General features: G+C 53.0%; 4 protein-coding genes across 6 annotated transcripts; 2 read left to right on the forward strand and 2 right to left on the reverse strand.

Annotated features, from left to right (window-relative positions):
- Positions 1–1,557: 1,557 nt before the first annotated feature.
- PV06_02916 (uncharacterized protein) lies at positions 1,558–7,833 on the forward strand. Its single transcript, XM_016403657.1, has 2 exons — positions 1,558–2,868; positions 2,919–7,833. Exons 1-2 carry the CDS (start codon positions 2,145–2,147, stop codon positions 7,424–7,426), a joined length of 5,232 nt encoding a protein of 1,743 aa, XP_016264662.1. The 5' UTR covers positions 1,558–2,144; the 3' UTR covers positions 7,427–7,833.
- Positions 7,834–7,884: 51 nt separating this feature from the next.
- Positions 7,885–10,021, reverse strand: PV06_02917 (uncharacterized protein). Its single transcript, XM_016403658.1, has 2 exons — positions 9,672–10,021; positions 7,885–9,618 (listed from the first exon to the last, which is right to left on the reverse strand). The coding sequence occupies exons 1-2, from the start codon at positions 9,809–9,811 to the stop codon at positions 8,265–8,267; spliced, it is 1,494 nt and encodes a 497-aa protein (XP_016264663.1). The 5' UTR covers positions 9,812–10,021; the 3' UTR covers positions 7,885–8,264.
- Positions 10,022–10,204: 183 nt separating this feature from the next.
- On the forward strand, positions 10,205–11,956 carry PV06_02918. 2 transcript variants are annotated; one of them, XM_016403659.1, is made up of 4 exons: positions 10,205–10,321; positions 10,488–10,768; positions 10,821–10,935; positions 10,982–11,956. In XM_016403659.1, exons 1-4 carry the CDS (start codon positions 10,299–10,301, stop codon positions 11,529–11,531), a joined length of 969 nt encoding a protein of 322 aa, XP_016264664.1. In that variant the 5' UTR covers positions 10,205–10,298; the 3' UTR covers positions 11,532–11,956. The 2 variants fall into 2 exon arrangements, with proteins under 2 accessions (XP_016264664.1, XP_016264665.1); XM_016403660.1 differs by lacking the exon at positions 10,205–10,321 and having other exon boundaries at positions 10,336–10,768.
- Positions 11,957–12,521: 565 nt separating this feature from the next.
- Positions 12,522–14,709, reverse strand: PV06_02919. Of its 2 annotated transcripts, XM_016403661.1 has the most exons (4): positions 14,487–14,709; positions 14,020–14,433; positions 13,311–13,964; positions 12,522–13,256 (listed from the first exon to the last, which is right to left on the reverse strand). In XM_016403661.1, exons 1-4 carry the CDS (start codon positions 14,604–14,606, stop codon positions 12,732–12,734), a joined length of 1,713 nt encoding a protein of 570 aa, XP_016264666.1. In that variant the 5' UTR covers positions 14,607–14,709; the 3' UTR covers positions 12,522–12,731. The 2 variants fall into 2 exon arrangements, with proteins under 2 accessions (XP_016264666.1, XP_016264667.1); XM_016403662.1 differs by having other exon boundaries at positions 13,311–14,433.
- Between the last annotated feature and the right edge of the window lie 341 nt (positions 14,710–15,050).

The raw sequence follows: 15,050 nt of genomic DNA on the forward strand, positions 1-15,050 counted from the left end.
TCTGCGGCCCTGCAGTTGGGGTCACGTTATTGTCTGGGAGAACTCCGACTCCAACGCCATCCATACCTCCCTTTGTTGGTGGACACCATGTTCAGATGACAATCAATTACATTCAAGGATCATAACAGGGGAGCATCCATGAATTTGGGTGCACCCAGACTTAGTGGGAGTTGGGGTTAGAGTGCTTTCGTTACAACTGACGTGTTTGACCCGAGTCTTTTGACAGTGGAGCATGGTCGGGAGAAGGCAATGCGAGCGCGGAAGGTCTGGAAAAGGAAGAAGGGAGTCATGACACATTGCCAGCGATGAAGGCCGATGAGTGGGGAGCGTAATTTCTGTTTGGAGAGGATAAACTGTTGTCGAGCCTGAAGGCCAATTGATAGACGGGGCCAACACGTAAACTCAAAGGGTTAGTTATGGGCGATATTGGTGTGGCAATAGGCGTCAAGTGTGCGGTAAGGCTGACCCGAAACTGGCTCCTGGTGTGTCGCCTGCGCAGATACACCTTGGGGGCCGATGTCGAGACTTGACAAGAGGAGGACAAGCAACAGATGCGGTCATTTTTAGAGAGGAAGGGTTTGGTCATGTGATGCCAAGGCGGGCGCTAAGTCGGCGGTGGGGCCTGCCACGGCAGGGAATCACAGACTTCCTTCGACCTCATCCATCTTGTGCCGGCAGACAAGGGAAGTGCAATGGCCACGGGGACCAGGTCTCTTGTCAACGATGGTCGTCGAAACAAAGGCAGCTATATCCTTACTCGAAGGCCGAATCCCGACCATGTCAAGGGAAAAATCAGATGGAATTCAATAAGGAGGAAATGGCCTCCTTGGGAAGAGACATTTCAAATGGACTGCTTGGTCCTCCGTATTTGCCTCTACTGTAGCAAATACGGATACCAAGTCATTCCTCCGTAAACCTGTAGACCTGGTGGAACAAAGCACAGTACCAACCCAGGCGCCCGGCCTTTGCCCATCACCATTCTTCCCGTTGTTCTTCTTTCTACTCTGGTGCTCCCTTTTGGGCATCACTACTCTGCACAAATTCTCACTATCATCCTAATTATTCGCCCCAGTGTCTCCCTTCCACTTTTCGCACCTGAGGTTCCCTTCTGGCCTCAATCCGATTCTTTGTTACCTGGTGTCAGATCAAGATTGCCCTCACCTACCACCCATCTCACTGACTCTTGTACGAATCCGTGTTTGCCTCGTCTCCACCCCTCACAGCAAAGCAACACATCCAATACCTGTTGCGTGGGTACAGGAAGTAGGTTTATGCCTCTCGTGTCTCGTGTGTCCACTGCCCACTTGGCTGTCTCTCTCTCGATGACGGGCTACGAAAAATAGCTGCCAGGCTGCCGATGGTGGCTTGTCTTGGGTCGTCGCTTTGCCTCCAAACAAAGTCACTCTAAATATCCTTACGTAGACCATGTGGTCGTTGGTCGTCCTAGTCCAGGCCAGTCACTACTCGTCTGTCGAATATCTCGGCATCCCATCCGTGGTCTGCTCCGTCTTCCCTTCCACTCCATCGCTATCCAGAGTCGTCGAGGCCAACCTGCCACCTCACTCACTAAATAACCTCGCGACGTCCCTCACAGCACTAGGGCCACATTCTGACCTTCCGCCGATTTCTCACCTTTCCCCATCTTTTTCCTCTTCCCTTTTCATACTTCCTCCCTCCACCCACTTCGAACCACCATTTCTCTTTTGCTTTCCAATCTGCACTACTCTTGGCTTTCATTCCATTTGGACGACGATACTTCTGATTGTCTACCCTCTGGCGCTGTGCCGAATAGAGTCCGCCTACCTGCGCCATCTCTCCAGCAGCAGTGCATTCCGACTTAGAGCCACGCGAGCGCGTGCCTGATCTGATATATCCTCCTCGTTGTTCGCCCCTCGCTATTTTCTTCTGTGAACACTGTCGGGTTACGTCTCTCACCAACCCCAGCCCTCATCGCCTTGACAACATAACGACATTGAATGTAGCACTCTTGTCTTCGACACCGCCATCTCTTGTGCTACTCCGCATCCCAGTTGTCTGGCCGCTCTAGCCCGCGTCGTCGCTACACTTTGCGCCCACATCCGCCTACGCCATGCAATAAAGCCAGAGCTTGACGACTCACAAAAGCTGCGCTCCCTTCGCCTTGAATGGCCATGTCGACTTCTGAGATCCCATCAGAGGCGGCAACGCCTTCAGGTGGTCTCCCCGACAAGCAGCCAGATGCAGCCCTGACCTCCCAGACCGATGCACCGCCAAGCGCAACGGCACATAGCGCTGCTACCAGCATGGAGGTGTCGCCCGCACCCGAAACTGCGCCTACTCTCGAGATGCCGCAATCTCAACCGATGACCGCTACCGCGTCTTCCTCCTCCCTAAACCCTCCCCAAGAAAATGGGCTCGCTGCGAATGCTGGTACATACGGTACTCGGTCAAGAAATCGTACTGGGACACGACCTAATTACGCCGAGGACAAGGATTTGGACCTCGAGATAGAGACGTCGCCCAAACTCAACCGCTCAAGTAAGAGATCTTCCGCTGTGACAGCCGAACAACATAGCAGCGCTTCAGGTTTTACGGCGGTCAACAACTACACAATGGATCACTCTTCGGACAATGTCCCTTCAGGTGGCACCTCAACCCCGGTCCCTGCTGCAGCACCGGCGCCCTCGAAGAAGAGGAAACATCCTGGCAGTAGCCATCCTGTTTCCGCAAACCACGCTCCGCCGGCCAATTCGAGGTCCCGCCATACCGCTGCCATGCCGCTGAAAGGCTTCGTGGAAACGAACATGATGAGCTTCTCCAAGTGCGGACGTAAACTCAACGCCAAGCAGCAGCTGGTTGCAGATGATGGCACAGCAGTGCAGACAAACGGTTAGTTTTGTTTAGATGATAGAGTTCCTGACTGTGCTAACCTCGTCAAGATCATGTCTATATGGTGTGCGAACCCCCGGGCGAACCTTACTACCTTGCGCGTATCATGGAATTCTTACATGCGAAGAACGATCCCGAGGCCCCCGTCGATGCGATTAGAGTCAACTGGTACTACAGACCGAAAGATATTCTGCGACGTGTTCAAGACACCCGAGTGGTATTTGCCTCGATGCATTCGGATACGTGTCCGCTCAACTCTATCCGGGGAAAATGTAATATACACCATCTGTCGGAGATATCGAATATGGATGAATATCGCAGCCAGCAAGATTCCTTCTGGTTTGACAAGCTTTTCGATCGGTACATGCATCGTTACTACGAGGTCATACCCACACAACGCGTCGTCAATGTTCCACAGCATGTCAAAACCGTCCTTGACCAGCGCTGGAAATTCGTCTTGGTCGAGATTGGCAGGGGCCGAGAATTGACGAGCGAGAGCAAGAAGTGTACGAGATGCGAACAATTTGCCAGCAATCACGACTCGGTCGACTGTGCCGTCTGCAAGAGAACCTACCACATGCAATGCGTCAGGCCCCCGCTACTGAAGAAGCCCGCCCGAGGGTTCGCATGGGCTTGTGCTGCCTGCAGTAGAGCGCAAGAGCTGAAGATGGATTCCCGCAATACGCCAGCAGGCTCCGACGCTGCTCACGGCGATGATGACGACTTCATGGATGAGGATGACGACGAGCCTGTGGCAAAGATTCAGGACACGCGCGAAAGCAGTGCCGTTCCCGAGGCACATCCCCCCCCCACGGCTGCTCAGATTGCACAGGCAAATTTGTGGCCGTGGAGATATCTCGGAGTCCACTCGCGCGTAGAAGATGCGCTGGATTACGACGACCGGATCTACCCTCGTGCTAGCTCTCGACTTGGGCCTCGCCATCAAGCGAATGTCAGTGTCTGGCATGGCCGACCTGTGGAATTTGTGAAACCCGCAGAAGCCAAGAAGAAATACAAAAATGCAGATGGGAAGAGAGATAAGAAAATGAAAGATGGAGGCCATGACACGGATAGAGACCAGCGCCCCAAACGCCCTAAGTGGGTGGTTGACGAGCCCGTGGGCTACATCCCTCGTGGTCATGATGAACCCGTGGAGATCAAGGGCAAGAAAGAACACACTGCGCAGCTACTCTTCAAGATGCCAGAAAGGCCCGAGTCTTCAGAACGTGGAGGCGATGACATTGACAAACCAGAGGACGCGGATGTGCTTGTCGATGATTACATGAAAAGGGTTAAGCCCCTCGCGGCGCAGTACAACTTGCTGGATTCTTCCGTCGACTTTTTAACCAAGGCTGTCGAGAAGCTGTACGAAAACAAGTTCGACGTGAATAAAGCCTTGGATGCCATGAAAAGTCTATCGCTGAGAGCCGACTTGAAACAACCAGACTTGAACCGTGAGGAGATCAAGCGTTTCGAAGAGGGTGTCGCCAAATATGGCAGCGAACTTCATGCCGTATCTCGCCATGTTGGGGGAAATGTGAAAGAATCACGGATTGTCAGATTCTATTATATCTGGAAAAAGACCGAAAGAGGCCAACAAATCTGGGGTAATTACGAAGGCCGACGTTCTAAGAAAGAATCGAAACGTGCCGATAAAGATGGGAATGTCAAGCTTCTAGACGATGTTGCGGATGATAAAGATGATTCTGCTTTCGACGAGGAAAAGGCAGTCCAGAAGAAGCGTGGATTTGTCTGCAAGTTTTGTGCAACGGATCACTCACGACAATGGCGCCGCGCACCAGGTACACCTCCAGGCACTCTCGTACCCAAGGATTCCTCCGCGAAGAATAGCAAGGACAAAAGTGGTTGGCTTACCCTAGCACTTTGCGGTAGGTGCGCCTACCTATGGCGAAAATATGCAGTACAGTATGAGGACATTGAGGAGGTTTCCAAGAAAATCGCAGCCTCTGGCAGCCGAGCTGCTAAACGGAGGGTTGATGAAGAGCTGCTGCGTCTCATCCTCGAAGCGCATCAGATGTCTGGCGATCCTATCCCTCCACGTGCGGTCGATGAAGTCAACAAAGCCGGTATGGAGGTTCCCCAGAACATCATTCAGCCCGAAGAACCACCAAAGAAGAAAGGCAAGACCGACCGGGATGGACACCATGCGACGGCAGACGTTGTTCCCGAGAAGAAGAAGGCGCCGGAGAAGCCACAAGAACCGCCGCCAATCGAGCCCGACCCACCCAAGGTTAAGATCCACCCCTGTGCTATATGTCGAGTTATCGATGTGCCTGGGCAAGAACTGCTCAAATGTCGCGACTGCAGATTGCATGTTCATGGGTCCTGTTATGGTGTCGGGGCCAAGACCAATACCAAACCGTGGTTTTGCGACATGTGTAGAAACGACCACAATCTGCAGGTTTCGACCACGTACGAGTGTGTTCTCTGTCCGGTGAAGTATACACATCAGGAATTGATGGAACCGCTCAGACCTTCGCACAAGAAAAAGACAGATCGCGACCGTGAGAAGGAGAGGCTTGAGCGCGAAATCATCCAAGAGGCCAGTCGTCGTTGGCGAACGGAGCAAGAAGCTGCCGGACGCCCAGTCAATCCCCGAGAAGCATTAAAGAGAACAGCATGGAACAATTGGATGCACATTACATGTGCGCTCTGGACAAAAGAGATCAAATTTGGCAATGCTGAACTGCTTGATGATGCTGAGGGTGTCGGCTTCATCCCAGGGGACCGGTTCGAACCCATCTGCAAGATCTGCAAGCAAGGCGGCTATCCCACAGTAAAATGCCACCAGTCGAACTGCAACACCTTTTTCCACGTGGGATGTGCTCATCAAGCCGATTACATTTTTGGGTTTGACGTGGCCCCCGTGAAGAGCAGCCGTCGCGACTCGGTCAATGTGATGAAACTTCAGACCGAAACTGGCATCGTCACTGCTGGAATCTGGTGTCCAAGCCATCAACCGTCAACATTTGTACACGGAATGCTGGAACCCACGGAAGGTGGTTTAACTGCCATGCAACTCTTTGCACGGACTTACAAGCAAGTCGACAATTCGGTGACTGGAACAGTCCGGAGAGCCGCTCAATTCACCACGAACGTACCTACCACAGCACCTGCTGTGCAGTCCGTGTCCAGGCGCGGATCGACCATCAATGGCCTTGCTAACGGCGCTCAGGGATATGTCGAGGATGCCAATACACGCTCGTCGCCTATCGTGGAGTCTCCTAAAGGTACTGGGGCTGTCGGGATGATCGACGACATCGTGAAGAAGACTGCCAAAGGCGGCAGGATATGCTGCAATTGTGTGGTGGACGTCAGTCCTCGCTGGTGGCCACTGAAGTCGGGAGATGTACCAGGATCTACTGTCAATGGAGTGCAAGCGACGCAGCTCTCGGATGTCACCGGTGCAAATGGAGCACCGGACGTTGTCATGACGAATGGAATCGTTAAGGCCGAGCCCACTGACACAAACGGAGTGATTCACGTTGTCGACAGCCAAGATCGAACTATGTGGCAATGTCACAAGTGCCACGTGCAGGAGCTGACACCGCCTTCGTCGCCCTCACAGATCAAACCCCGAGAAAAACGCGCTCCGGAACCTGTACCAGAGCCATGTGCTGCCTATCAATCACCCTATGCTGGGCCGTCTTCGTCGAATTATCCAGTGGGGCGACCGCACCTGGAAGGAGGGTTATTGCCTCCTCAATCTCGTCCACCACAACGTCGGCCTGTTCCGCCACTTCCCAAACAACTGAGCTGGCAAACCCCTGCTGGATGGGCACCAGGAACCATTCCTCGTGGCCGCAGAACATCGCCGGCACCCCTAACAGCATATCCTCCCGCTTATCGGCCTCCATATAATGAACCCGGGTACGGCAGACCTCCAACCCATGCCTACTCGACTGCACCGCCGCCATTGCCTCCGCCACCGCCACCGCCTCCTCTACCCACCGCAGGGCACCTAGTCCAACATTCTCCTCCACCTGTATCATATGGCGGTCCTCCTCCGCACCATCAGCACCCAGCTCAGAGCGCACGAACCCCTCCACAAGGGGCCAGACCCCCTTCCCCGCCACGATTCGAACGCCCTCCAGCTCAGTCACCTCATCTTGGATTACAGTCTAGCATTTTGTCTCGATCCTATGCACCTGATCCACCACGACAACCAAATCTGGGATCTCCTGTGAATGGGTATTCAGCACCTCCCATGGCTACTTCGAGGCTATACAACCATGCCCCTCCACCACCGCCGCCGCTACCACCCTCTCATCAATCGGTAGCAGTCCTTAGACAGTCTCCATCGACACAGCCTTTGCCGCTGATCCCGCAAGCTAGTGCTGAGCAGCCAGGACAATCTCATTCCAGACATGCGAGCAGCGACATCACTGGCACTCCGAGATTCGGTCCTCGACCAATCTCCGAAAGCCCACACCAACGTCCGATTACTCCGGCTGCTGCTGCAACGGGGCTCAAAGACGACAAAAGAGACGGCTCCGGCGCAAGTGCCAGTCCTAGTCTCAAAAACCTATTGAGCTAGACACTTGCGCCGAGTCCAATATCCAGCATCCAAGTATGTCACCACGCGTCGACCTGGTGTAAAATGCTCCGGCACTGAGCGCGGGGCAAGTCGAGGACCAATGCTTATTTGCATGCAATGTGCTACGAGAGATGCGCAAAGATTCATGTGTTTCGGTTCATTCGAAGGGGGGCGTTACGCAGCCGAATGGGGCAATGGGTCAATGGGTATTGATTGGCAATGTTGATTTTGCCTTATTTCAGCCATTGTCTACCTTGGGAAGAAGGGATGCACGTTTGTCTTACTTTTTCACTGGTAGAACGATTCAGCGAGAAACAGAGAGAGAAGAGATGCATAGAGCCAACCTATGCGCGTGTATGTATGTAACATGTAGGGAAATGGAAGCACTGGTTTTAGAACGAAACAAATGCTCCGAAATAGTAGAATCATTGGTCGGCCTCATACATTGACATTGTAGGACCATGGGAACAGCACGGTGGCCGTCCACTCGTACGAACATGAACGCTGGAGACGTGTCCCGACAGGTACGGAATGAGTTGCAGCTTGGTGTGTGTCGGGCTTCAAGGCTGATATCACGGTCGCGACATGCAGGGGAGGGAGAATGACACGCACAGACAAGGCAGAATGGTTGACACTCTTTGGGGGTGGTTTTCTGTGTGCCTTCGGGAACGATGATGAATGAACGCTGCTGACATTACTGTATGCCTCTTGCTTCACCCGTCACTGCGTGAGCCCAACGGCTAGCCCCCAATAGCTCGCCAGCCTCTCAACACCACGCATGCTATATTGCTGTACAAAGGTTTTGGAACCCCAACACTCCGTGCCCTCCCTGGCTCGTTCATTCGTCGTCCTCGTCGTCATCGACAATGACGCGCCTCTTCTTTCTGCTCTGGGGACTCCCCCTCGGCTCGTCGGCAGCGGCGTCTCCATCATTGTCGTCGTCGTCGTCGTCTTCCGCGGCGCGCTTCGGCGTCGAACTTCTGTCGCGGTCTCGGTCCCGAATGTCTCGATTGCCCCCCCTGGTCCGTCCTTCCATGACCGTTTCCCTTCCCTCAATCTCCAGGTCGTCCACGTCCGGGTCGTCGTCGTCTTCCGCGTCGACTTCATCACCTCCACCTTCGTCGTCATACACCTCGGGCTCCTCGTCACTCGCGGCGAGGAAGTCGTCTTCGCGGTCGTACTCGTCTTCCCGTCCGCGGCCGCGCGGGAGGTCTTCGTCCTCGTCGTCGGAGTAGATCTCTCCGCGACGATTCGTCTTGCGTCGTCGCGCTTGGCTCTTTGTGCCTCGGGCCATGGGCATGCCTTCGTCGTCTTCGAGACCCTGGATGCTCAGGCCAGCACTTCGTCCGCCGAGACCGGAGCGGTGTAGGACACGGTCTTTGCGGAGAAGGAGCCTGTCCTGCGCATTCTCCACCTTGCGAGCATTGCGGGCTTTCTGTTTCTCAAACTCCTCGGCCTCCTTCTTGCGCTTCTCGGGGTCTTTGTTGATGATTTTGAAGCTCGACAGAGGATCGTGCATCTGTGTCGCCGCAGCGAGGGACTGTTGGAGCTTCAGGACCGACTCGTCGGCAATGTCGCCTGTGGGCTGGACCTTCATCGACGCGTCAAACGGGGCGACAATCTGGATGTCTACGCCGACGGCGGCTTGAGGGGCTGCAAGATAATTGTGGGTATCTTTGTTTGGGTCGTAGTCTGGTTGAGACGAGCCGGGCTTCTTAGGCCAGCCTTGTCTCAAAGCAGTGGTTGAGATGCGGTAGTGGTCTTTCGGGGCGGAAGCGATCTGAAGAGTCAAGCTGCCATCGGACCAGCGTATGACGCGTGAATTTGATTGAAGAAGGCTGGGGGTTTTTGGGTCTCGGCGCCAGAAGACGGTGCTGGCTGCGGTAGAAAAGGGGGAGAATTTGGTGGCCGAATCGACCGCCGGTTCCCTGCCGTCGTGATGCTTCTCCGGAGGCTCGTACGTTGCGGGGTTGAAATTCTTGTGTTTGACGCCTAGGAATTCTGGCATGTTCAAAAGATACAATTCTTCTCCCTGAGGCGGCTTGACCCGTGACATGTCGATGTTCATCAGCTTCAGAGCCTTCTGCTCCGGGGTTGAGTACTCGGCGCCCTCGACCGTTTCCGCAATCCGGTCGTTACGCCCTTCATCGTCGCCGGAATCGAGTTCGGAGTCATCTAGTTTCCTATTTGTCCTGTCGACGAGATCAGTGAGCGCCCAAGTGGGTGGTGAAGGTGCAAGACCTACTCGTTGGCCATGTCAGATCCTTCATCGTCGTCGCCAAAGAGATCGCCATCGTCGGACGCGTCTGCCCCATCCAAAACATCTTGATGATCCTGAGCCTCGGGCCGACTGTTTGAGTGGGCGCTTTCCACGTCCGAGGACATCTCGAGATTTGTGGGTAGGTAGAACAGCGAAGAATCTCGTCTCGAATGTGTCTTGCAAAAGGTAACTCCAAGACGTGTTGACGCAGAGGAGGTAGACTTCGCGAAGGTCAAGGTAGCCGATTCAGTGGGAAGCTCTAACGGCTAAAGACCCCAGGATCACGAGGAAGACATAGAGTGGCAGATATTACCAAGAGAGCGGGTTTCAAACAGTGTTGCCGTATTGTAGAGCATGAGCATTCATGTTGGCTTCGTGAATTCAATCCTTTGCGGATTCGGCTAAATTTCCCCAAACAGTTGAGTCTCTCGGCTAACTTTCTTCCCCAGGCGCAGGCGCCCTTACTGCAAGTCACTAGTGTCAACTCCTGTATCAATACGTCCTTCACTTTCAAGTACAGTAACACCACACTCCTTTTCTCGAAGACAGCAGAGATTGTGGGATACCTGTGGTTGGAAAAGACCACACTTGTTCTAGAACGCTTCTAGCACAATGGCGACGTTCTTTCAGAGCGTGTACGTATCTTTCTTTTCTCTGTTCTCTCGCTTGACTCCTGCACCGCTTGTTTCTCCCAGCCGCCGATGATCTGCCCCCTGTATTTCCCCCAAGAACGCGATCGTGGAGTGGAGATTAACTACCCAGTGTTCTCAAGCCCGTTCATAAAGCTGACCATGTCCCCAGCCGTCAAGGTTTCACAAGAGGCAACACCAAGAGCAATCAGAACCTCAAGGCGCAATATAACGGCTCTCAATCACCTAGCCTTCAACAAGCGCCTCCTATGCCTACTATGCCCAATTCACCTTCTCCGTCCTCCAACTTTAGTCAAGAGGGGATCTATCAAGAACAAGAACCGAAGAAGTTTATGAACGAAAAATATGCAAAGTGCTCGGTGAAGGGCAACTTCCTCACTCTTGCTGCACAGCCGAAGAATGTCGAATTAGGGGAGTGGCTGGCCCACCAATGTAGGCATTGTTCTGCCGGTCATGGGACGCGCATAGTAACATCTTTTTGCAGTGGTAGAAATGAACAGACTCCTTACCGCCATGATCCAAGTCATTCAAGAAGCAGATTCCAACACTGGCGTGCCGTTGTGCAATGAAGTCGGCTGCCCCACAATGTCGGCTGGACGGTATGTGAACACTGTTCAAGGAAAGGCAAGAGCTGATTGTCGAAAGACTTACTTACACCTGGCTCGAAAATGGTCGACCAGCCAAGATCCCCGCACCTTCGTATATCGTTCGAGTTCAGAGGTGGATAGTTGGCAAGATTCATGATGAGAAGACCTTCCCAACCACCCCACCTCCAAATGTTGCCAACACTGCCTTCGCGTCTGGAGATGTTGATTCAACACCAAATTCAGCACAAACCCCCATCGCGGCCGGTCCGACAAATCTCAACCAATCCTTGACTGCCCTGGCTGGAACTCAGAATGAATGGATTGGCAAGTCGTCAGGCTTCCCTCAGCACTATCACCAAGATGTCAAGAGCATCATCAAACAGATGTTCCGATGCTATGCTCATCTGTACCACAACCACTGGGACAATCCGTTCTGGCACATCAATCGCCATTTGGAACTGAACAGTTGTTTCGTGCACTTCATCACGGTGGCAATGTACTACGACTTGTTGCCAAAGAAGGACATGGAACCTCTACAAGATCTCATTGACATCTTCATCAGCCAAGGCGTTGTGCCCAAGGAAGCCGTGCAACAGCATGTCAGCTAGACTATCAGCAATTGCCAGAAAATTGTTCAATGAAATGTTTCAGTCACGACGATCGATCAAGGAATCATATGACGTCTACGGCAAGGCCACGAAAGCAAGTGCATGCATTTTAGCGATGATCAGGGCGTTCTTGAGGCAAGGGCAATGAATTCAATGGCCTAGTATACATGGCCGCAAAAATCAAAAATTGATGTGGTTGTGGTATGGGTATCCAGAAAAGAGAAAGCATACTATATAAGCTGCGTCACGATTGTGAGCTCTGGCAGACATAAGTAGGTCATGTACCTCACGTTGTTGCATCTGCTGCGACAGTCTATCTATTGAAAAGGTGGCGACTTCGGGAGAATGAGCAAAGTTTCGGTGGTGATACTTGATACCTGAATAGATTTTCACGCAGAACAATCAAGTCCAATCGTACGTCGGCGAACAAGGCTTGCAGTGCAACCTTTTGACTATCTTGTCTACATGTATGCCTGGCACGATAAACTTAACCTGTCTCACGAAGGTCTAAACCCAGCTCACGTTCCCTATTAGTGGGTGAACAATCCAACGCTTACCGAATTCTGCTTCGGTATGATAGGAAGAGCCGACATCGAAGGATCAAAAAGCAACGTCGCTATGAACGCTTGGCTGCCACAAGCCAGTTCCTTACTACCCAGCGACCTTTGAAACGCGCGCCGTAGAGCCTCGCGCAGGAGAACATCAACTCTTGACCACGACCGGCGGGAATCGTTCCAGGTTCGCCTCCTACCTTCGGGCTGGTGCATCGCCGTAGGATAGGCACCTTCTGGCGGGAGTAGATCCCCTTGGAATCAGAATGCCCCTTGGCCAAAATCCAAGCACACTGGCCTTGCCGACGGTGTGCCATGTACCTCACATATCGCGCGAAAGACGAAGCCGCACCCGGAGCATTTTGGGCAAGATCGCAGACATGAAGGGCGGGGGTTACATGCTACGGACGAAGGTGGGTCTATATCAGAAACGTCGAGCATCAAAATCTGAGAGTTTCATCTTCCTTATTTTTATTTGAAACCTATGCGCTTGCTTCCAGTACGTGTGGCGGAAGATCCCGTCGACAGGCCGAACCATATACCTACTCCGTACTTATCAACGCCATAAAGACTCATTTGCCGCTTCACTCATAAAAGAGAAGACGGTGCCAGCCTCTGAAAGAGACGTTTAGCAGCAGCCATCGGCTCTTCACTCGGCATTCCCGCTTGACCGCGTGGTTCTCTTGGTCACTTCCGCCTTGACCGTCTCGGCACCGCTGGAGGCAGCGTCGGCAGCCTTGTCCTTGGCGTCAACGGCAGCTTCCTTGGCCTTTTGGGCACTCTTTTTGATGTCGTCCTTGCTAGGGGCAGCAGCGCCACCCATGCCGGCCAAACTGGAGACGATGGCGATGAGAAGGACAAGGGCTCCACCGATGCTGCCAGCAACCTCGGGCATGAACTTAATCGCCTCGATTGGGTCCTTCTTGGCCAGGGTGATGAACAGCTCGAGCTTCTCCTTGACGAATGTAACCGGGTCATCCATAAAACTGAGGTCCGAGGGAGACTTGGGAGACTCTGACGGCTTAGGCTTGGTCTTTTCCTCCTCGGCTTCCTCGATCGGTCGCTTGACATCGTATGTTTCGACACGGAACGCGGCAGCATCTTCAACGGAGTGTCCAATGTAAATGTTGTCAAAGGTGATGTCGGACTGCATGGTCCAGATCTCGAAGCCAATCTAGGATGTGTCAGTAAAAATGTAGCAGGAGTAGGGCTGATGGATAGCACTCACAGCTCCAATGGGCTCAAAGTTGGATGGGGTCTTGTCTTCGAAGTAATCCGGATTGGGAATCTTGCGAGGTGCCCATGGACCCTTGTAGTCTGGGTTCTCAATGTATGGTGCGGTCCACTTGCCCTTGTAGAGAGGATTCTTGACCATTGGTGGCTCCCATTTGCCGCATCCAGACACTTCTTCGCACTTGGGGTTAGGAACTTGTGGAGGGATCCAGTCACCGTCTTCTTCATCGTCCCAGTCTTCGGGCTTCTCTGCTTCTGGATCTGGGATCATGGTGGGCTCGTCCTCGAGCCAGTCTTCAGGCTTCTCGGCTTCCTCGTCCACGACCTCGTATGGCTGCTCCTCATCCCAATCTTCTGGCTTGGTCGCGGCAGGGTCTGGGATACGGGCTTGTTCAACCCAATCATCAGGTTTCTTGTCCTTGGGGTCGTCGATCTCTTTCTCTGGGTTGACTGAAGGAGAGAAGTCTTCGAGGAGGCTGCCAGATTTGACCGAATTGTTGTCAATTAGCATTTCGAACGTGTTGTCGGGATTGACAATCAAAGTATAGAGGTGGGTAAGTTTGTCGTTCTTCGCCTGTGGAGGGCTCGTGAGATGCTTCTCCTCGTACTCGCCAGTCTTCGGGTTCTTGTGTTTGAAGATGAAGTGGACCTGTAAGGGTACATAAGTAAGTCGCAGCCACCCATAGTCATGCATTGACCCTTACCTTGTTGGTAGCACCACACTTGTCAGGGCCAAACATGATCACATAGGGTGACGTGTTAGAAAACTCCTCCGCGTGCAACTTCTTGTTCTCTTTCAGGAGCTTCATGTAGGCACCACCGCATTCCAGGCCATTCTGAAGTTTCACCTCGTATTGTACGACCAGCGTCTTGCCCTTGTTATCAATGACAGAGGGAAATTTGGCGGAGATGGCATGGTGTGCGGCTGCGTTCTTGACGACCAACCCCTTGTCGCCCACAATACCGGGCAGGACAGATGGCTCTTCAACAGACCACTCCCCAACATAAGCCCAGTCCTCATCGCTCTTGGAGTCTTCCTTTTTCGCATGCGAGGGTGTCCATCTCAAGTCCCAGTCGTCGGTAAACTGTTCCAGAAAGGGGGCTTTAAGGCTTGTGGGCTACTATCTTGTCAGATTCTGTCTTGAATCGGCTCCAGATGCGTTCGACTTACCGTGAAGATGGGCCTCTCAGCGACACTGGATGAGGGTGCGGCCTCTTCCTGCGCCAACGTGGTGCCGACGAGCAGGGCCGACGCATAGAGAGCCGGAGCGATAGCTGCGTTGAGCTTCATAACGGGCACACCGTGTGGAAAATTGGGGACAAACAAGTGATGTAGGTCCGAAGGAAGATTTGACAGTGGAGAGGAATAGATCAGAGAGAGAAGGAAATGCCAGTGCAGCCGATATATTTTGAGGTTTTGACGGTGAAAGAAAGGTGTCCTTTACAATATCTCCACACAGAGGTGACGCTAATCACCCGTACGAAACGAGTACAATACCTCACATTGGACACGGAATTGGGGGCTGCCCCCCTCACTGGTGCCCACTACAACTACTGTGAGCAGGTACCTAGTTGCCCTATAGCGCACCTAACCCTTAGGAACCTGGGATCTTAGTTAGTAGTGCCTAATCTAGGCAGATAACACCTTAGCCTCGTGAGGCTTACTCCGTACGGTATCCGTGTCCAATAGGTACTCGTACTCCGTACTCGCCTTCACTATGTGCACAAAAAATAC

The sequence above is a fragment of the Exophiala oligosperma genome (assembly GCF_000835515.1).
Source record: "Exophiala oligosperma strain CBS 72588 unplaced genomic scaffold supercont1.3, whole genome shotgun sequence".
Taxonomy (NCBI): domain Eukaryota; kingdom Fungi; phylum Ascomycota; class Eurotiomycetes; order Chaetothyriales; family Herpotrichiellaceae; genus Exophiala; species Exophiala oligosperma.

What these genes read in the sequence shown, in the direction of transcription:
- PV06_02916 (XM_016403657.1), top strand. Translation starts at nt 2,145, where the DNA reads ATGGCCATGTCGACTTCTGAGATCCCATCAGAGGCGGCAACGCCTTCA. An exon ending in CACAGCAGTGCAGACAAACG is followed by an intron (nt 2,869 to 2,918) that starts GTTAGTTTTGTT and finishes AACCTCGTCAAG; the next exon opens with ATCATGTCTATATGGTGTGC.
- PV06_02919 (XM_016403661.1), bottom strand. Translation starts at nt 14,606, where the DNA reads ATGAAGCTCAACGCAGCTATCGCTCCGGCTCTCTATGCGTCGGCCCTG. An exon ending in AGTGTGGTGCTACCAACAAG is followed by an intron (nt 13,965 to 14,019) that starts GTAAGGGTCAAT and finishes GTACCCTTACAG; the next exon opens with GTCCACTTCATCTTCAAACA. An exon ending in ACTTTGAGCCCATTGGAGCT is followed by an intron (nt 13,257 to 13,310) that starts GTGAGTGCTATC and finishes GACACATCCTAG; the next exon opens with ATTGGCTTCGAGATCTGGAC.
- PV06_02917 (XM_016403658.1), bottom strand. Translation starts at nt 9,811, where the DNA reads ATGTCCTCGGACGTGGAAAGCGCCCACTCAAACAGTCGGCCCGAGGCT. An exon ending in GGATCTGACATGGCCAACGA is followed by an intron (nt 9,619 to 9,671) that starts GTAGGTCTTGCA and finishes TCTCGTCGACAG; the next exon opens with GACAAATAGGAAACTAGATG.
- PV06_02918 (XM_016403659.1), top strand. Translation starts at nt 10,299, where the DNA reads ATGGCGACGTTCTTTCAGAGCGT. An exon ending in GCGACGTTCTTTCAGAGCGT is followed by an intron (nt 10,322 to 10,487) that starts GTACGTATCTTT and finishes CCATGTCCCCAG; the next exon opens with CCGTCAAGGTTTCACAAGAG. An exon ending in GGAGTGGCTGGCCCACCAAT is followed by an intron (nt 10,769 to 10,820) that starts GTAGGCATTGTT and finishes ATCTTTTTGCAG; the next exon opens with TGGTAGAAATGAACAGACTC.